Consider the following 21,759-nt stretch of genomic DNA (forward strand, 5'->3'; position numbering starts at 1 on the left):
GCTGAAAGGCGACAGTTTGCAAAGTAATTCTGCACAGACACAGACAAAGGAAAAGGGTAAGAAAAAGAGGCATCAGAGCCACAGTAGACACTGCTGTATTCCTCTGAGGAAAACTAAACAAGTGCAGTTCTGACACACGACCCTGGCCTACACCAGACCGCCACAGTGAGCGCTGTCAGACTCCCTTTTCTGTATATTGTTTTTCGGCCTCTTAATTTGAAAAAACACACCACATGTGTGAAATTTCCCCCCTCTCTGGCCTCCTACCTCACTGCCTGGCTCCGGTGACATCAGTGACTCCTCCTACTCCTACTCTCCACTCCTGGCCAGTGTGCAGGTAGGCTGAAGCTGGAGAAAGAGGCTGGTGGTCCACAAAGTCCTGAATGGGGACCTAGAGCTCCCTCCAGTGGCCGATCCCGGGCTCCTGATCTGTCCCCTTGAGCTGTGCGTGTGGACTGTGGGAGGCACGGAGGCGGCCCACACAGAGAGGAGGCTTTGTAGCTGCAGGCTAATGCAGTGATTGATTGACCCCGAGCCCCTCTATTCTTTCACAACCGGGTTTGAAATACAACACTGTACCTGAGGGGCCATGTGTGTTCCATCCCTCTCTCCCTTTATCAATCTTTCTCTCTATCTTCCTTTCTCGGATTTGCCCTCCCTTCCATTCAGACTTTTTGTATTTCCTACTCTATGCGCCAGCTAATAGCCCTTGACGTGACATGCCGCAGGTGGGCATTATTGACTCGGCTGCCTCAGGTGCCCATTTCTACCCTGCGCTTTTTTTTCATCTCCTTTCTTGAGTTAACGCTGGAATCGTGGAATTTCCCAGCAAGAAAAAAACAATAATGTGTTCGTTTTAATGCCAGCTGGATGTAGTCAAAAGCGATCTCCTTATTTGGAAATGGGTCCTCTGCCCACAGAAGAGTAACTACCGCCTTTCTGTGCAACTTTGGAAAAATAGAGTAAACAAATCAGGGCAGATGGTGAGAAGATAGACCACGAGACAATGATAATTCATTTTTTGGAATTGTTCATTTCAGAATAAACAAGACGAGATTTCCTTGGGGAAACAAACAAAATCAACCTATAAAATGCTTTAAAATTTTCCCTTAAGGCTATAATGGTAACACGCCCAACTACAAGCTTCGCCGTCTGTTACTGAGGAACACGATAGTTGTTAAAGCTCCAACATTGTGTCTACGCCATTGTCGGTGTTGGATGTGAGAAATAGTCATTTATGCAGCACTACCAGAATTTTCTTTTTTTTTTAATTTGCATTTTTGTTTTGAATATCGACAGCTAATGTCCCTCGTTACTAAACAACTACACTTCAAAAAAAAAACCCACACACATTTTTATTGTCGGCTCGATAATCATAACATTTGATTCAGCAAGAAAAACGTCCTCCCCACAGCCCCGTGTCTTTTCATCACGGGGGGACTGAGACCATGTTAGCGCAGTGAATGGCCTGTGTCCTCGCTAAGAGGGCATGTGGAGTTCATAGTTCATTCTCTGTTCACTGCCGGCTGAAAGAAATGGCTCACACTTTTCTGCTGCGTGATCCGTTTCAATGAAGAGGGAGTGTTTGCGGAAAATAATGGCACTTAATGAAATCAGTGGCATTTTTTGGAGGAACAATCATCCATGGTGACGATTTGGGGTTTACTTAAATTTCCTTTTTTCTAACCCTAACCTTTTGTTGCAAAAATGAATGATAATTTTGTGATTTAGTGAATAGTATGTAGCTATAAGAAGAAGGTAGAAAATAGAGTTTTTTTCTCCGTCTTGAGTTTAATTGTATCATTTTATTTGAGCCTACTGTACACAATAGAGACTTTGTGACTTGGAGAATGAATTATCCGTGGTAATCGACTGCCTGCCTTCGCTGCTCTCTGTTCCCTAACCAGAGAGTGAGTGAGTGTGAAGTCGATGGCTGCTTTTACACGCAGGAGGAGCCTGTGCCGTTTGATTAGATGCGGTGGCCTGTTGTCTTCAGCGGACTGGGTGACACCAGATTTGTAATGGCTGACAGGAACAGATGGAGCCTCCATTGTTAGCCTGGGTGTCTGCATGGTAATGTGAACTGAGTTTCACCCGCCGACCGCACCGGTGACCTGACCGCGCCTGCAGCCTCACCCCAGCCTCGTCTGCCCCCTTCAGCACCCTCCACCCCTCTCTCTCTCTGCTATTTGAGGCTCACACACATTTTTTTCTCACTCTCCATCACACACTCTCTGCCATTCCAGTACATTTTGCATACATAAACAAATATATGCACAAAATTTCTCCCTCTGGCGTTTAGAATCGCTTTTACACACACACACACACACATGCACAGACACAGATAGACCCCAGGAGACAGCCGGAGATGTGGGGCTTTTAGCCCCGTCATGTTGTTTGCAGGTCAAGTTTACGAAGTTGAAATGGCCTGTTTGTTTTTCTTTGATTGGGGGAGCACCGCTGGGCGCTCGGGATGTTTGGCTGGGAAGCTGCAGCGATGACAGAGCGCTGCAGGAAGAGCTTTGTTTCAGAAGGCGTGCAGGAAAGATGACGCTCTCAGATACCTTTCCCTCTTCTTCTTTGTGATCGTTATTATTCTGTCACGATGTACCATATAGCCTGTGTTTGCTCAGGTGTTGGTGTACGTCCTAAAGAATTTATTTACAAAACTCAGATTCCATTTGCGTGCTATTCTCTGCCTTCTCATATCAGGCCACTTTATCTGTTTGAGATTGGTGTTTTTGAATTATATGATCCCACATACAGTGATAATTTACTGTTTATATTGTGTTATATGTTATCTAATCATTTCAGATTTATAAGAAATGTCTTGGTGATTATTTAATTTGAGATATAGGCATGTGCAGCAATCATTTTGATTATTTTCTTGATTAGTTAATTAATCATTTAGACTATATTTTCTTTAAATTGCTTCTTTTTTATCCAAAGATTTTCATGTTGAAAAGCTGCATTTCCTTATAGTTTGGCATAATGACTTAAATGAGTAATCACTTATTAGTTGTAGCATCTAAAGGCAGGTGTGTTCTGGTGCGCAGAACTATTTAAAGAACGCAGGAATGTGGGTCCCGTCAGTGATTACTATGCCGGCCCAATTTCCTAAACCAATTACTTGCAATAGAATGCAGTAGGATAACCAATTCGAAGTCATGTCTCGCTGTTGCCTATTTCTCATTTGAATATGAGGAGCCAATGCACAGTAACAACATTATTACACGGTGCTGGTAAATAGAATATTAAATCTAAATTTTGTCATTTTGGCTGAAGCTCGGAAAAGCTATATAAAGTGAAGTGCCTCTGAAGGTCTCTCGGCTGGTGAAATAGGAAAAAAAAAAAAAAAAAAAAAGAAAGGATGCCAGCTGACGGATTGATGCTCCATTAGGGGGTTAATCAGCAATGTTTATAAGATGCCAACTGGCCCTTGTCTGTGTCTGAGGTCAAATTAAATCTTGGTGAAAGAGCACGTTTGTGGGTGCTTCACGGAGGATGAAATGGCATCGCAGACAAAATTATCGAAACATTGCTAAATAAACCGCTCGGCAGCGTTTAACCAGTTTCTCTCTTGCATGCAGCACCTGGACAGTATTTTGGGTCTGCATAGATGACCTCCTCTGCTGGCCTGTGGTCATGCTGTCTGCCCACATACTGAACTTTTGACCTTTTAGCCTCTTGCTTGGCCAACCTGTGACCTGTCTGCACTCATTCCAGAGTTGTGTGAATGATTGGCCTTCCTGTCACAGATCAGTCACAAAGTTTCTTCAGACTCGGTGATAACCATCTACTGTATCCATCCGTCTGAATATCTGCCTGGAGATTAATTTTTCACGGCATTCATCTGTGTACGGATTTCGTGACATTTGGATAGCGACGAGCGGCGAGTTTGCAAGGGAGGGAGGAATATGTTAACGACCTCCACTCTTCCTCGTTCTCCTTCACTCTCCTTTCCTTTCCTCCCTCAGTTGCTGTCTGTGTGCTTTTCTAGAAAGACACACACACACACACACACACATTACGAGGCAGGAGCAGGCTCTGTGCATCGCTGCGACTGCTGCTTGCCACCAGGGTTCAAAAGTTCACACTATTCCCCTAGGGCTACTGTGCTGCTGCAGATGCTGATAGTCTTTTCTTTCTCTCTCTCTCTCCCTCTCTCTCTCTCTCTCTCTCTCTCCCTCTCCCGGCTGCCTTTCTCTCCCTCTCTCCCTCGCTGTTTACACTATTAATCTTGTACACTCTCTCTCACACACTCACTCACACTGCCTGGCAAGAAGAGAGGGGCTTGAAGGGGGGATTTGGACGTATTTAACCGAAGGGCATCCATCACTCTCATCTCCAGCTTCACCCCCACCGACAACCACACCGTGTAGTTTTTGCATCTTCCCGGTCTGTAAGCCCTCTGATGCTCTCCCCTCATTTGCTTTGTTTTATTGTTGCATTGCATATAATTACATCCCTCCGTTGCCTCTGGTGTAGCGTTGTGTTGAAACCCAGGGAAAACAGGCGAAGGTAAATGTGCAGCAGTCCATCTGTAAAGAGGCACATAGGCAGAATGCAAAGTGGGAAGCTGGGGCAGGGTGGCTCCTAATCTCCCCCAGAGCTGTCAATGTCACAGACAAATAGCAAAACTATCAGATGCGGCGGGTTCACCCAGAGGTTAGCGTTCCCAGGTACCTCCTGCATTCACTCCCTCTCTTTCTCCCCCTGCCTTGCAAATGAGAATTTGATTTTGCCCTCCACTGGAATCCATTTCTGGAGATGAATGAAGTTTCAATGCCAAGCCCAGGTGGCCCCGCTGATTTCTTAGGGAAATAAATGGAGATGGGAGAGATGTGTTGGCCTGTACACAGACAGTGACACGACGGCTCCCAATGCCTCTGGGATCCCTCTGTTTAATTGTTGCTGTAATGTAGCACTTTAAGGTCATTAACATGCCCTTGCGGAGTTATTCGAGGATGTTGAGGATGCATCCCTCTTTACGCCGGGATCTCCGCGTGGCTGGAAGAATTCAGCAGTGTATACGTGTGTGTGTGTGTGTGCCAAGTGGGACAGGGCTGCTGTGGGCTTGAATGCTGCTGGAAGATTGCTTATCTACATTGGAAATTTTTACCATTGATTCATAGTGGCCCGTGCTGTAAGTTGGCTTATCTCAAAGAAAAAGAATCAGGATCCAGTCGATTGGAAAAACATTTCTCACTAGAGGAAACATGTCCTGTTTGGCTGTGTGAAAATCAGTTGTATTTAAACAAAACCATTATGCAGTTACATAATTAACTTCAAAATATAACGTCTTAACACCAGGCTTGAATAAACATGGTTAAATTATTGATTTTCAAATTTAGTAGTTTGATATGTTCAGTGATTCAGTTATTTTGGCTGCGTGCGGTAAGACGGTGAAAAATGTCTGCAAACATAATAAAAGAAAAAAAAAAAAACAATGTTACAAGTCTTGAGAAAAAACATTCATTAAATAATGATCATCCTTACTGTTTTATATTGCGTTGTATTTTTCTATGAGTCCATTTGTATATTGTCACAAACTCAGTTTGAAACGACTTCTGCGGCAGTTACTGTCACAGCGGGTTGATTTACCGTTTTCCTCTGAATGAAGCACTGCAAAACGATTTGGGTGCATTTTTATCTAATTTATTTACCTATTTATTTAAACAAACAAAAGAGATTTAAAAAAAAAAAAAAACTGTTAAAGTTTGCAAATTATAAAACAAAGTTGAATAAGAGGAAAATCTTGTTTTCACAATTGTTTTATCATTATTTGACTTTCCCAGAAATGTTAATCGGTTGTATAAAATAATGTGTCTTGAATTATATACGGGCACAATATTTGTGTGATTTCTGGTGTTGCAGCTATTTCAAAATGATCCACATTTCGTATTTAGAACATATTCCAATGTGTTCCAAAAAGGCCAAATCATGTAATTATTGAGCCATCACTCATATTTGTTTTTGAAGGACTGAATGGAAACCTGTTAAAAATATAATCAACATATCACAGTAATTATTTGCAGCTCAAAATTCAAAACGCAGTAAAATTTATGTTGACACTTAATAGGAAAAACTCCAATAAATCACCAGCTTTTTATTAACTGTTAATGGGAACTGTTGGATTTAATACGTTAAAAAATCTATAATTTGGTTCACTGAAAATAATTTAAATAAGTATGCGGACCTTAAGTGAAACCGCCTGCATCAGATTTAAAAAAAGACACTAATTTCGACGAGCGTTTGGCCTCATTTTCCTCCACTTAACACATTTTCTGTAACACCTGTTGCCTGTGCACTTGCCGGTGATTTATGAAAGGATTCAAAGAATGATGGCGCCATATAATTGTTTATTGGCACAATATGTGGCAGTCGCTATGAAATAAGAGCAATTATATAAAAAGGTAATAGACTTGAGATATTGCTAAGAAAGCACAGTGCAATAACGCGGTCCTCGCCAACGTTTTTACTTACCATTATTGCTAAAATTAAATTTAAAGCATTTTAGAGAAAACAACAGAGGCATTTTAAAGTTGCAATAACTGTACATTGAAAGGGCGAGTGTGTTGATTTTTCTCTGAGTGTTTTTCCCTCCAGGCTCCATCGTTGACTGTGTTATATCCCGTTTTTATCACAGATGTTCAGGCTCTCCTTTGGGCCCGAACGCCTCCATTGTTAGTATTTATATTCTTAGTACTGTTTCTTTCTTTCCCCTCCCTTTTTGTCGGTCTGTGTCAGTGAAGCAGCTGAAAACCTTCCCCAGCGATTAGAGGATCATTGTATCTGCAGTTAAGCATTTGAATAGTAGTAGTAAATCTAGAAAAGAGAAATTCAGGGTCGCTGTATACGCTGCTTATGGCTGCCCAGGGGGAAGCCAATGTCACACCGTAAATTTAGCCCCTTAGTGTCTTTACAGTGGCCGGCCTGAGATGCTTGAATGTAGGAATAGAGCAAAAGGCAGCCTGGAATGACTTGACATCCTATTCCTACGTAGAGGCACAAAAATTTATTTTTTTTTCTCTTCCAAATTGCATCCAGCAACAACAGACGATAAAAGAGAAACACCAGAGATCTCTGCGTTGCATTATAGTTACTATGACTTAATTTCCAGAGTCCAAATCTGAATTTAAGAAAACCAAAACGCTGATATAAGATATTTACCTGATCATTTGTGTGTACATTAGTTTTTTTTTCTGTTCTATTAAGTGCTTCCCTCAGTCGTAAAGCTTTTATCTCTAGTCAGAGATTTGTTGTTTAACCTGATTGACATCCCTGATCCAAAAAAAATAAATAAATAAATCTCTAATCACTGCTGCATAAATTCCAGGTCCCATTAAACATTATTAGACGACGATGCAGGCATCATGCAGCCTGATATAATGCACTGCATGTTTTCTTTGGTTCAAACACATGCATTAGGAGGTTCTAAACACGGTTTATGTATCGATGACTGAAGTCTTAATCAAATCAGGGGGAGGAGAGGAGGGCAAGGAAGACATTCTGCCCTTAACCTCAGTGCCTCTCAGTCTCTCTCCTCCCTTTTGACGGCCGCCTCGCTGGAGGGACGCACAGCAGAGGCCTTCTACTGTAATGAGGAAAAATGTATCAATTTAGCTCGGCCTGCGCGCAGATTGAGCACCGGGTGGGTGAAGGTGCACCGAGTGAATCCTTTTTCCTAATCAAGGACAGTATCGAAGAGGATTGCGGTCTCGCTCGCTTCGTCTGTAGAGTCAGCAGCATTCCTTCCTGCAGCCCCCTCAGGGCCGGGGAGCCTCTCTCTGCCTTCTGTTTCACCTCATCAGCAGAGTTCACACGGGGGTCAGGTCCTGCCCCCTGATGCTGCATTCAATGCAATACCTCTTGCATCGAAAGGCACTGTGAGAGCCCCTGTGCTCAAGGACTAAGCCTAGGAGAAAGAAAACATATGATAACTTGCTGATTTTGATTCCTACCTGTGCTGTAAGGAGGTGTCACCTCCCCTACTCACTCCTAAATCCAACAGATATATTAATCCCATTAAGTGGCCAGTGATGACTGATGAATTTCCCCACTGTGTTGTAGTTTTCTTTCTGGATTAAAAATACGATTCTGTCTTTCTTTAGTTATTTTATCGATATATGTATTTATCTACCAGGAACAGCAGCAATAAATAACATTAGCGCAACAGTAATTAGCCAAATTTAGCTCCAAAAGCATCGATTTTATCCGTCAGTCTTTTGGTAGGTTGATGTTAAGAATTAAAACAAAAACAAAGTGTGATTAAAAAAAGCAGACTTGAGCTGAAATGACATGTTGGTTAATTGTTTTTTTCCGATAGAGAAATTTATCAGCAACTGGTTTTCTGTTCAAGTCGTTCCTTGATGCGAATAAAACTGGGTTTTGGACTGTTGGTCGGATAAAACAAGCAGTTGGTGGATATTTTTTACTATTATACGACATTTTATAGACCAAACAATCAATCTACAAAAAATAATCAGATAATTGTTGGTCGTAGTCTTAAAGCAAACAAAAATGGCAGCAAAGCAAATACATTAGAATACAAAATAAATGAAAAGAAGCCCAATAAAAGCCGCTGTAGAACAGACACATTCAGCAATCGTGCCGATCTTAACTTCACAGCAACATATGAGAATAAACATTAAAAATGACTACAGTATGACCTTAGAACCACAAAGGACTTCAGAAATAGATGACTGTCAAGGACACACACACACAGAAAGAAAAAATAGAGCTGGTGCACATGACAAATACTGTTATAGAGACATAGGCAGACTTGAAATGCACCGAATAGACAATGATGGCCAGAGCAAGAGGGAAATATTGGCAGCTAATTTTGATTTTCCAAACATTTTGCCCTTTGCACACTTATATGCCAAACATCACAAAGACTTCTTTCACAATATGTATACAGTATAATATATATATTGTTAACATTGGCATGATTTTTAGGTTAAAAAAATCATTGTGTGCAACATTTTCTAACATGAAATAGCAGCACGGAGCCGCAAAAGAAGAAGGAAACGTTTTTCCGAGAGCCAATTTTTAAAAATCCAGATAAGGGGCTTTTTTTTCTCCATTTTTCTCCTTTATTTTTCCATGTAAGTGGCAAACTTAAATGTGTTTGATAGCTGTGATAAAATAGTGGTTCCTACTTTTGGAAGTGCACGTTCCCCTGCTGAGACTGAACTCTGCCAGTGCTGTCGCTCCGACTGTCTCAAAGAAAACACACTAAAGCGAACGCTCACTTTCCTTCAGCCCCTCCATCTTCTGTAGCACCATCAACATCTTCAGTGCATTTCTTTTTTTTTGTGTGTGTTTTCATATCATCTTTGTTGCATTATGACCACCGTTAGATCTAATGTAACATATTAGTCCTCCCACCCAACCATTTCCCTTCATTTTGATTCACTCTCTATCCAGCCTTTGATTGACTTTCAGCCTAAGTAAAGTGGATTTTAATGAGAGAATACATTAACTCCCTCTGGTCATGCTAACATAAATCAGCCTTTTCTTGCGGGATCAACTGCTGAGCTCATAACACCATGCTGAGAGAGTGAGAATAACCAAATGAGAGATTGCGGCTGTGGCAAACTGCTGGCAGCTCAGATGCATTGTTGTGTATCCCCTCCGACTTTAAAACAACTTGAGGAAGGCAGCAGAACGGAGCACCTATCAGCACTCGGGTCAGCTTGCTTATGGAAATGCTCCTCTGTCAAGATCAATTAAACACATATCTCTAGTCAATTTCTATTGATTATTTCCTCCCATTTGGAAATGGGGTGACTCATATCTTTTCCCCGCTGATGACCACTGAGAGCCGTTAGATTCAGTTAGCGCGGCCTATAGCAACTCCTCACCTTGATTTACAAAACACGTGACGCAACTCTAACATCACATCTATCCGCTTCTCTTTGTTGGTAATTGCACTCAACTAAATAGGTTATGCTGAAATATCAATAAATTGCCATCAAATTAATGTCAATACCAAAGCTGTGGATGGTGCTAATTAAAACGCAAAAGGGATGAAAATGAAGTCATGGCATTTCCCTGAATAATTGATAACGCAATTTATGATTTTTATGAAAGAGTGCCGTCTGTCTGCGATTTTGATGAGGCCTTAATTAGATGCATTAATGTGTCTCTCTGTGCCTGCTCAAAACTCAAACACCATGATGGTTGTTGGGGTTTTTTAACGCCCTAAATTACACATTTTCAAATAACATTACCTCTGAATATCCACTTAAAATTCCACGGATCCCAAAGAGGTGTTGGCGTGTAATTCTATGTAATAAAGGAGGCATTGTTAACTCACGACCAATCGGATTCTTCTCCGGTTTAGGGTGGGATCAAGCAGCACTAAGCAGTGAACTGCTTTTAGGTTGTGCTGCTGCTACCCTGTGGAAGAATGTAGAACTATTGCGTCCATATTTCCATTTTCTCAAAACGTCCGTGTTTGCATCCGCTCTGTTGTGTCCGCGTTTGATATTTGTACAAACGAGGACAGTCAAGTGAGGTCGGGTCACCCGGCGTTAAAGTGTTAAGCACGCATGAATGTGTAATGTTTATTGACTCAAGCAGATCAGAGTGATCCCATGTTGATTTTGTACCTCCTCATCTATTAGCCGGGCTCGACCTTTGAGATAAATGAAGAGCGAAGGAAGCAGACGGATGAGGGGATTAGAAGTGGGCCGCAACAGGGAAGCAGGCCCAGAAAAAAAATGGACGGGCTGCCGGCGGATAGATGAGGTGGGGGAGCATAATGACCGCTGTTTGTTATGATGTACTGAATCAGGTTCTCTTTGACAAAACAGTCCTTAGCACCTCTGTATTTATAGTGTCACTGGTCAGTCCATCCACAAAGGCAGGCTGATGATATGTGAGTGTGTTAGTGCCGTGAGGTGTCTGGGGCTCTGCTCTGGAGTGACCCGCTCATCCGTCAGGCCCACGAGCTGAGGCGGTGCGGGGTTATTGGATCACAGGCAGGATTGTTAGAATCTTTGCTAAGCAAAAAAAAAAAAAAACGATATCAGCTTTATTTTGCTCTTTAAGTTTTGTTATTCAGACAAAACTCACTGAGAATAGATTCAAATCTATCACAGAAGGCGTCGCGGACCTGGAGGGGGCTTTCAACTTGGAGGGTTTTTTCATGTTGCTGATTTTTATGAATGAGAAAGAGCTTCCTGTTTGTCTAATGCAGGGGGATGCTCTTTGTTTAAACCAGAGGACCCAGTTGTGGGATGACATGTTTGGTTTTTCCCAGCAGTTAAACAAGTCCTTTCTGAGAGGGATGGACTCCAGGCATTCCCCTTGTCATCAGAGGTCTGAATGGGGTGTCACACTGACTAGTGTAAATGGTCTTTTAAATTGTTCCTATGTTTCAGGCTAAAAAGGCGGTTCCTGCTCTCCATTTGCCTTTTCCCCCTGTAAGGCTAATGCCTGTTGACTAATGAAGTCGGAGGAAGCTGAGCTTTGTTTCTGACACATGGAAAAGCCAGGTACTCCTGTTGAAGCATAGGGCGGAAGACGACTCTTGAGGCCGACCCGGGGTCAATTTTACAAGTTCCCCTCTAATGACTAAAGGTTAGAAAACAGGTCAAATAAGCCAATTTCTCGTTAGAACTTCAAAACTAACTTAAACATGGAACAGCTGGTTAAAACATCCCGGTGGTCCAGTCGTTAAGCAGAAAACCACAACTACTGTATAGCGTTTCCGGTCTCATTAAGGTGAAAATGCCAAACAAAGCAATCATTAAGGGCAACTACACCCTCTAATTCTGCTTTCCCAGCATATCTATAAAATGTAACAGAGGAGAGAGCTACGTAGTGTGTGAGGGTCAGTGGACGAGTGGGAAGACTGACCACTGCTCAGAGTAGCATGGACAGCGACATGGAGATCTAACCAGCCATGAGCCACTACTGTCAGACTCCACGTTTCTCCACTGGGAGATGGGGGACGTTTGACAATCAGTAGAAGCACATTCAAGGCTTTAAGGGAGTTACGGTGTGTGTTTCTGTGGTGCACAGCCGTAGCCCGGCTGTTTATTGTGCTTAATGTTACTGTTCATAGGCTCTAAATATCTTGTTAAGCTCAGAATACAGCAGAGTAATCAGCAGGCCCATGTGTTGTGGTTACTGCCACTGAAGAGGTATAAAAGTTCCTGTATGACTCTGTTTTTCCACTGGCGTTTATCAGGATTGATAGCTGTGTGTGGCTACGGTCAGCCACTGCTCTGCTGTTTATACTTAATGAGGCAGCTGCCATACGAAATGAACCCAGGAGTCTTGCCAATTTTGTCACGGTTAGGGAACTGAAGTTTCAAATCTAAGCATACAGATACAAGCTATTGTTGGAACAAATATCATATTAACATCATATTAATGAAAGAAGTGTGTGTGTGTATATATGAGAGTCTATGTGAGTATGTGTGCAGTGTTAAAATAAGAAGTAATTCAGTGTGTTGTTCCTCTCTTTAACTACTACTACTCTCCAAAACGCACAGTAGGCAAAATACAACGTGGACTGCATTGTGTTGTGCTTGCCGAACAACTGCACTAATTAAGTAAAGCCTCTTAAGTTGTGCCATTGACCTATCATGTTTAAAATTTGACTTTGCAAATTGAAGAGAGTTGTTTGAATTTCCGCAGGAAGGTTGCTCCCATTAAAAGTGCAATGTGAGCAGATGAATGGACTGCAGTGCTCAGCAGCACTGTAAATGTATTGATCCCGGTTTCCTAAAGCCTAGCAGGGATCTATTTGATCCACACGGCTGGAGACTTTATATTCATGGTGTGTGTTTGTGTGTGGGTGTGTTGGTCTGGGAAATGAAGAACATTTTAAGTGCAGCTTATTAGTGCTGAAACAATCAGTGGATGAATCGATGAACTTTCTCTGGTTCTAGCTTCTCAAATGTGAGGATTTCCTGCTTTTCTGTCTTTTATATTATTATAAATTGAGTATCTTTGGGGGTTTTGACTGTTGGTCTGACAAAACAAGACATCAGAAGAAGTCACTTTGGGCTCTGGGGAATTGTGATCATCTACATTTATACACAAATTAACTGTTTCTGTTAACAGACTTTGGTGACATCCCCCCTGTGGCTGCCCAGGACCTCATCAACATCTTGAAACAAGGCTACTTGGAGAAGAAACGAAGAGGTACAGCAGCATATAGAAACCTTGAGTTTGTTTTTATTCCTTAGTTTGCTTTATTACTAGACGGCTGGTGCTAACCAGGGCTGTGCCATATGACCAAAACCTGGTGTCCCAATACGAGCCATTTTATTTCCAGATAACAATACATATCGTTATATAATTTATATAAAATGACACAGGAAGGCCTGTTTCTTATTACATTTTGAAATATAGAGATTTGATTGAATTTCTCCTTTTATTTAGCACCTTTTGTGCAAATTTCCAATTAACTATGCAACAAAATCTAACGTATTAATGTGTAAAATATAAAAAGGGAAATAGAAAACACCTTTGAGTCTGTTGCGGGGAACGGTCTGCAGCATAATTTGTAAAGCACGGCCCTCTTCTGGTCCATGACGGACCCAAACCGCTTCCATGCGACAGACGTAGCCCCTCTTTTATGCACGAGCTCCTGGTTTTGTCTTGGCTGGTGGGAGTCCTCCTCCTGTTCAGAATCACCCTGTTCTGTCTTGCCCTTTATGCAGATTTCCTGCCTGCATCTATTCTGTGCTGAGGAACACAAAGTGTCGTCCATATTACAAAAAATATTGCTGTGAAATGTGTGATTTTTGTGACAGAAGGAAATAAACGATAATATGAAATAGATGTTTTTCTATAATCAGTATCTGGTCATATCTCACAGTCGTGGTGTTGACTACAAAGGGACCATTTTATTTTATTTATCTATTTCTTTTTTGATTCTCTGTCTGTAGATCACAGCTTCTTTGGCTCAGAGTGGCAAAAGAGATGGTGTGTTCTGAATAATTCCATATTCTACTACTTTGGGAGTGACAAAGGTTTGTTTGAAATGCCAACAAACAGAAATATTCCACGTGCATGACTTGAACCGGATAACATCCGACCACGTGTGCTCCTGCCTACAGATAAACAGCAGAAGGGCTCTTTTTACATCAACGACTACAATGTGCAGCTGGTGCCCAACCTAAGAAAGGACTCCAAAAAAAATGCCTGCTTTGAGCTCTTTGCCCCCGGACGGCGGGCTTTCCAGGTCTGTGTTACCACCACATGTGGCAGGAAATTCAAGTAAAGGCGTATAGTTTGGAATGAAATGAAGACTTTTTGAGGGTTTGGTCGTGTCCTTCTCTAACGGAAATATCTGAAATCTAAATTACAATCCAACTAATACGTCTTTCTGTGTAAGATGTGTTTGAGGCCATGTTAAAACGAGCTCTGAAGTTTATTTTTCTACTTTAAATTGTCCTTGACTTGGTCACAATTCTTTAAAAGAATTATGTGGTGGTTCGTTCACTGGTTAGACTTGTGAATGTGTACGATAACAAGTAGATTCAGGAAATTGTGATTTTTTTTTTTTGGGTTGTTTTGTGTCATTTTGTAGTAATTTATCACCAAATGATTGAAATGATACTGAATAATCTAAATAATAGTTGCTTGGAGCCATATACTGATGATTATGTTGAAAGTATTGGCAATATATTGTTATCTAACTAACTTACCTGATATCAATATTAAAAATCCAATATCTGTTAATCTGAATCCATTTGGAGACCATTTTACTTGCATATTACACATTATCAGTCACACTGCCAGAGTATAACACTGTTTTCTTCCTCTCACACAGAATTTATTCGTCTTAATTCAATATTTTAGAGATTATCTGATAATTTCATAGCTGTTTCAGGAAGCGGTTTCTATTTGCTCTTTTTCTTCCTTATTAGATGCGTCGGTGTGTGCCTCAATGATTAACAGTCAGCTCTTTTATTTCCGTATCAATGCACCCGTGGATGTGGTGATAATTGTGGGATTACTGCCACTCTTTCCCTCCAGTTCACTGCCAGCAGTCCTCAAGAGGCCAGAGAATGGGTGGACCAAATCAATTTTGTACTTAGAGGTAAGACAGCATCTCTTCATACTGTCGTGTTTTCCGGTTCCTATTGCATGTGTGGTTTTATCGGAAGAGTTTTCCCGGCCTCGTCGCTCCTCCTAAGGTTTCTCCTGTTTTTTTTGTTTTTTAATTTGAAGGGTTTAAGGACAGAGGATGTCATATGTTCAGATTGTACAGACAAATTGAGATTGGGCTATATAAATAAAATTGACTTGAGCTGACTTTTTAAAAGCCACATAGGTTAATTGAAAAATACAGTTAAAGCAGTATAGACCTTCCAACCTTCTTTTTTTTCTGAATCCTCTGCTAAAGTTTGCTTGTGTTTCCGAGGGGCAGAAAGGTCAGAAATGAAAGGGAGCCCTTCATCATCTCTCTGACTCAGACAAAAACCACCCGATCCATCACTAACTGCACAGCCCGAACACACAAGTCCTGAATCTCCTCATTCCACATGTCACCCACCATGTCATGTGCACCATCATGTAGCTCCGGTCCTCCTCCACCCCCCCCAACCACTCCTCCCCTAGCCCTCCTACCGAATTCCAACTTACAGGAAATTGATTGGTAGATGTTCTGGTTATCCTCCAGTGACATTGATTTCTGCTTGGCCACTGGTGTACGTCAGAGGACCTGATACCCTGTGTTGCAGTGGCCAGTCGCCTGCAATGAGACGGCTCCTCCATCTGAGCGAGCACTTGTGCCTAGTCTACTCTAAAATGGGCTCGGGCCGGGCCACTGATTTGCGGGAAGTAACAGACACTCTGCAGTTTGTCTTACTTCCTTCCAGCCCAGTTTTACTACGAAATGCAGTCTGATCCAGAACATGTAGATGATTATTTGCCCCCCTCACCTCCTGAATTAACCAGAGAACAAGATTGACTTTGTTTTTCACCGTGTATTTTTCATTTTTGTGGTAACTTTTTCAAGAACTTTATGGAAATTCAGATATATAAAAAAAAAAAAAAAAAAGATAATTTTTGGAATTTTGCTTTTATTTTATCGTGGTAGAGATAGAAATAAGAAAAAGAGCAATTATATGGCATGTGTTTTAACAGATGTCATATAAGATGTAAAGTAAAGATGGGGAGGATGTGAGAGAAAGGCGCTGACATGCAGTGTGAGTAAAGAGCTGGATCCAAAACGAACGCTGAAAAGAGGATTGATAATGGACTAATCGAACAGCAATCGATAAGGGATCATTTAAATGCCAAATTATAAAAGTGTGCTGGCTCTAATTTGAGGATTTGCTGCTGTTCTCTGTTTTATATCAGCGAGCATGAATTATTTTTTTACTGACCTGGTAGTCAGACAAAGCAAACAGTTTGAAGACGTCACTTTGGGCTGTTTTTCACTATTTCTGACTCTGATTTTCATCCTGAATCCAAAAAGACTATAAACACATTAACAGATAATGAAAATATTCGTTATTAGCTGCCAGAAGTCAAGCCTGTAGTGTTTGTCACTGCTACTAAATGGCACGTGTCCTAGCCTGTTGTGCAGTCAGGGCTCTTGGAACATTTCTCTTACTTTACCCTTTAATGTATGTGTGTGTCTTTTGTGCCACGCTGTGCTCCATCTCGACGCTAACGCCGCCCATCACGCCGTCTCTCTCCCTCCCTCGTAGATCTCAGCTCCAACTTCATCCCTGTCGACGATGACGAGGAGGAGGAAGAGGAGACCTATGATGACATTGAGGGGGTGACCGGCCCTCCCCCGCCTCGGCCCAGTGCCGCCGCCCAGGCCTCTCATGGCGGCAAACGGGTAGGTGGGCAGGATACGGGGGAGGTCGACGAGGAGGACGAGGATATCTACGAGGTGCTGCCAGGTATGAGGATGTGGTTAACACACACAAGCTCACACTCACACGCAGAAATAGACAGGAAGGCTGCACACACAAACTCTCATGATACTCTGTCAGACAAATAGACAATCGCTCTGCCTCACACACTCTCCAGCCCTTAAGGGATTTCTGCTACAAGAGATATTTGCGATGATCTCTCCTGGCTGTGAAATTTGTGTTTCCAGGTGTCTCCCTATCACCACAACAGCCAGACTAATCACTCATTTTAAATCAAGCAACACTAATAAGCTTGTCAGGACTGAGGCGGCTGCTGCAGAGCCACACAGGGCAGGAGGGGAAGAATCTCCTTCCACTGACTAGAAACCGGCTTCCCTCCTCATCTCACTGAGCGCGATCTGTTGAGAAACAGTTATGTTGTTGAAATCAGCGAGAGCCGTGTGTAGCTCCGAATGCTCTGTCATATAACGTCCAATTAGCTAATGTTGCCAGGCAACAAATAGCCTACAATTCAATCCACTAAGCAGAGTTTTGGCTAAAATTGCCTAGCAACAGCAATTTATTTGAAAGGGAGTAAAAACTGCATCTCTCGGGGCTTAAAATAGTTCTGGAGCTCTTAATGTTACATCTTTAATAGAAATTAGAGTTTGATTGAGAACGTTACAAGACCCCAGAACTGTGTGTCTGTCTGTCTGTGTGTGTGTGTGTGTGTGTGTGTGTGTGTGTGTGTGTGTGTGTGTGTGTGTGTGTGTGTGTGCCTACTGAGGGGGAGACAGTCCCATGTGTCAGGGTGGCTACAAGATCCAGAGAAGGACAAAAGGGGTGATCTGATCTTCTCAGGGCCGTCGTCCATCACTCTTTCTATTAAATAAGATACATCAAGATTCTGTTTCACTCAGTGAGTACATTACCTTTGCCAAAATCACTGGTGAGAGGGAAATCAGTCTTCAGACTGTCACCCCGGCGTTCAAAGCCATCTGGGAAGAGGTACAGACCCTGACCACAGATGGCATATCGAATGACGGGCTCTTTCGTTCACTTTCTCACCCCTTCACTTATCAATCATCCTGCCCCTTCTCTTTGCTCACTTACAGCTTCTACACAGTGATTAGATACTGTTAAATTATCAGGCTTTTTAGGTTATTTTCATCGATCCGGGTTGCAAAAGACAAGGAAAGTGGCTTGTTTAGTCTCAAAGAATATTCCTTTCACAACACCGTATAGTAATCTTTACAATGACTTGACTTCATTCATTGCTCACATGAATGTTTAAGGTTACTTTGCAGGAGTTGTTGCTCAAGTTTAAGATTATTTTGCTGAACAATAAATATCTGAAAAATACAAAAATTTTGCAAAACTGTTGCTGCTTGCATGTCTAGTAGCCAAACTAGCGAGAGTGAGATTGAAGCATCATTTTCTGTGTGATGAGTTCCCTCAGTTTTGTCGGAGCAAAACTCCGAACATGGCTCGGCTGCAGGCAGATTGCAGAGCGACGGCGGTATTGGCTGTGGTGCTGATGACTGATTTTATTGACTGGAAAATTAAATCACTTTGATATAGAAACCGTTGGCCCATAGCGGTGGCCTCTTGACTGAAAGATGCTCCTCCGTACAGCAGTTGAAGATTGCTGAACAATTGTTTGGACCCTTCGCAAACAAAATTAAAATCTCCCTTTATTTTCTCTTTTGGTAACAATGCTCGAAATGTTCATATTTAATTACATAAACCATGATTATCTAAAATGCGTTGATTTATAATGATACCTTTTAGCATTTTAAAGAAAATGTTGTTTAGTTTATCTAATGTGCAACAACCTGAAAGCATTGTGTGTGTTTGAGAAAGAAACAGCAGGAAAGATGCACATAAGAAACTTTCTGCATCCAGACACACACTGTACACATGAACACAAATATGCATGTGGGTAAGTGTGTGTGTGTGTGTGCGCGTGTGTGTGCGTGTGTGTGTGTGTGTGCGTCGCCCTTCCTGGTCTTCCTGGAAGCAGAGGCGCAGGTTGTGCTGGAAGGTGGATAGTGTTGCTTGGTTGTGGCATTGCTGTCAGCCTGCTACTGTTAAGGATGGATGTGGGAGACGGAGGGCAGGCATATCACCGTGTCACCTCTCAGACCACCGGGTGCCACGCCCCGCAGTCAATGACACGTCCGCCTCCGCATGCCTTAAAGACAGCCTTTTTTTTTTTTTTTTTAAACTTTTTCTGCCTCTGTCTCTGATAAATTTGAACAAATGGATCCTCATCGAAGAGTTCGGTCTGGTTAAAGAAAAATAGTGTCATGTGGAGATGCATCAGGGACTTGCTGATGATCCATTTTATTTATTTTGTTTTGTTCTATCATTATCCTTTTTATTACTGCATATTTGTCGCTAATGTGTGAGACAAATAGAAACCTTCTTAACAAATTTTTACTTGAGTCAGAGAGCTGGTCGTGTTTCTTATTATGTTTTTTTTCCTGTTAAGTAATGAAATAAAGATGTTTGTGTCCTGATGTCCAGGTAAAAAATAAACTTTGTCAGACATGGATAAATGTTTTTGTCACAAATATCATTCTGTTGTGTTTGCTGTGTTTTGTTTGTTTAGACGAGGAATTTCCAGATGAAAGCAGTGAGAACAAAACAGGTCAGAGCCTCATTACACTCTTCTACTAACAATAATGAGAACCATTTCCAGCTCGATGGTTCACAGTGGGGAAAAGAGCAGTGCCATTTTCTTTTATTTAAATTTGTGCTCTGTATTTGCTCTCAGCTTGGTCATCAGATTACGCTAACTACTACCAGGGTTTGTGGAACTGCCGGGCCGACGAGCCGGACGAGCTGGCCTTCCAACGAGGAGATCTCATCTACATCATTAGCAAGGTCAGTGGTACCATCAGATGAAATAATCCACGGGGTTATTTAATCTTAGAATCTGTATCTCTCTGGTTTCTGGACACGCGTCTCCCAGTCAGTTGAAATGGGAGGTTACTGTTCTGCCATTCATCTCTAATGGGAACCATTTCCCGATTGCACCCTTGACTCGTTCACACAATTACCGGAGCAATTACAATAGTTTTAACCGAGTAAAATGTGATGCCAGCGTGCGAAATGTGCAATTATTCAAGGGTTAAACAACATCAACTCCAGTAATCACTTTGTCCTCATTTACTTTCTGAGCATGCTGACATCCCCAACATCTACAATTCTCTGTGAGAGCACTTGTATCTCAATGCAGCAGCGACGCACCAGCAGTGGCATTGTCTTTTTCCCAGGCCACTAGGGGTGAAGTGCCATTCGGGCGCTGCGTAATGGTGCTGTTGTTCATTATGGAGCCTCTATCACAGGGGTTAATTGAGTAGGCAGCCATGCGCAGCTCTTCCTTTCTGTTTGACATAAACTGCAGGTGAAGCCATCCTGCATCTCAGCTCTTTTCTCTCAATCTATTTCCTCGTGTTTTATGGCCATCTTGTAGTTACATGCAGAGTATCTACCACTGAAAAGCCACCCTACTGGAAATCAATGGCTTGTAATTTGGACACTTTCTCTCTGCTGCGTACAGAGACTTGTTCCCGGGCTGTTGCTATTGGTTGGTTTGAAATTGAATCATCATGTTCTGTGTTTAGGCTAAATTATCTGAAGATCAGAGGGAGGAAGAAATTACAGTATTTTCAGCTATTTTTGTAATTATGTGAGAGAGATTTAGAAATGATGGGTTCAACCTCATGATTTCTTGCATCTTTAATCAGCAGCTGGAGATATCGAGTTTTAATTGTTTGTAGTATTTTGGGGCGGATTAAAAGCAGAAATAATAACGTTCTCACTTTTACTGTATATTGAAGAAGTCAAGGTTGTAGGTGTAGCCAGATAAACAAACACATAAATAGAGCCTTTTGTTGAGCAGATACGGCACAGGTGAAATATGCTCTTCACAGAAGATGGACTTTTAATTGAGGCTCTCTTGGCAGTGCCAGATTAATGAGATGCCAGCCTTCTCCGTCTGTGTGTGCTGGTTGATAGGGGAAAATGTCAAAACAGCCATGTCCATTTTTCACACGAGGATGACAAAGGCAGCGTACTTGGGGAAACAAAGGGGACTTGGCTCTGAGCTGCAGATCCGCCTCAAACAGCCCCGGCCCTGCCCGGCGTATTACTTTTCACTGTATGGATCAGATTACTGCCTCGCTGAAGACCTTAAAAGCAAACTCAGTCCAGGTTTGAAGCAAGACCTGGTTGTAGTATCTCACAATCTTAATGACACAGATTACTCTTGTTTTGTCGAGCTGTACGCTGAAGTCATAACATAGTGACAGACTACGAGGGAGTATTCTAACTGTCCTCTAATGGATTTAAAGCGCGGCTCTGGCTGTAAATTATTTAGAGGTGATCTCCGGGGCGGCTTCCGAATGTTTGGTTTTGTGTGACGACACGACTCCGCCCGTGTCCCATTTTGCGTCCTAAAAGCATCACATTTCCCACATGAATAGCATTATTTGGATTATGGCCTGTAATCGGCTATTTATTTTAATGAGCCCTTGGGGAGGGCTTCCCTGCCTCCTCTGTGTGTACACGCAGGCCCTGCCGGCGTTCAGTTTTACGGGGGATTCCTGAGAACCCTGACCTCGATGAGTGAAATACGGGCCCTTGGCTGGAACTCAAGTCTGTCGCTTAACTGGGGACCTAGACACATGAAATGGCCGTAATAAAACCAGGGCCCATAAATTCTGTTAGAGGGTGGGAGGCCTGGTTGTCTGTGCTGTTATGTCAACACTGACCATAATTACAAGGTAATAAGGACACGCTCTAAGTGCTAAATCAATGGTGCTAACAAACTGTTATTTTTAAAGCTGGGATGTGATTGACTGCTGAAGTGCAGAATGGGATAGCCACAGGCGTGGTGTCATATGGC

General features: G+C 42.2%; 1 protein-coding gene across 1 annotated transcript in view; it reads left to right on the forward strand.

Annotated features, from left to right (window-relative positions):
* skap1 (src kinase associated phosphoprotein 1) overlaps nucleotides 1-21,759 on the forward strand; it is a 31,628-nt gene that overhangs the window by 3,052 nt on the left and 6,817 nt on the right. Inside the window, exons 5-11 of the mRNA XM_070851845.1 lie at nucleotides 13,087-13,167; nucleotides 13,917-14,000; nucleotides 14,088-14,212; nucleotides 15,010-15,073; nucleotides 16,692-16,892; nucleotides 19,459-19,497; nucleotides 19,624-19,733. Coding sequence (XP_070707946.1) covers nucleotides 13,087-13,167; nucleotides 13,917-14,000; nucleotides 14,088-14,212; nucleotides 15,010-15,073; nucleotides 16,692-16,892; nucleotides 19,459-19,497; nucleotides 19,624-19,733 — 704 coding nt within the window. The remainder of the gene's footprint in view (nucleotides 1-13,086; nucleotides 13,168-13,916; nucleotides 14,001-14,087; nucleotides 14,213-15,009; nucleotides 15,074-16,691; nucleotides 16,893-19,458; nucleotides 19,498-19,623; nucleotides 19,734-21,759) is intronic.

This window comes from Pempheris klunzingeri, chromosome 20 (genome assembly GCF_042242105.1).
Source record: "Pempheris klunzingeri isolate RE-2024b chromosome 20, fPemKlu1.hap1, whole genome shotgun sequence".
In the NCBI taxonomy this organism is placed as follows: Eukaryota; Metazoa; Chordata; class Actinopteri; order Acropomatiformes; family Pempheridae; genus Pempheris; species Pempheris klunzingeri.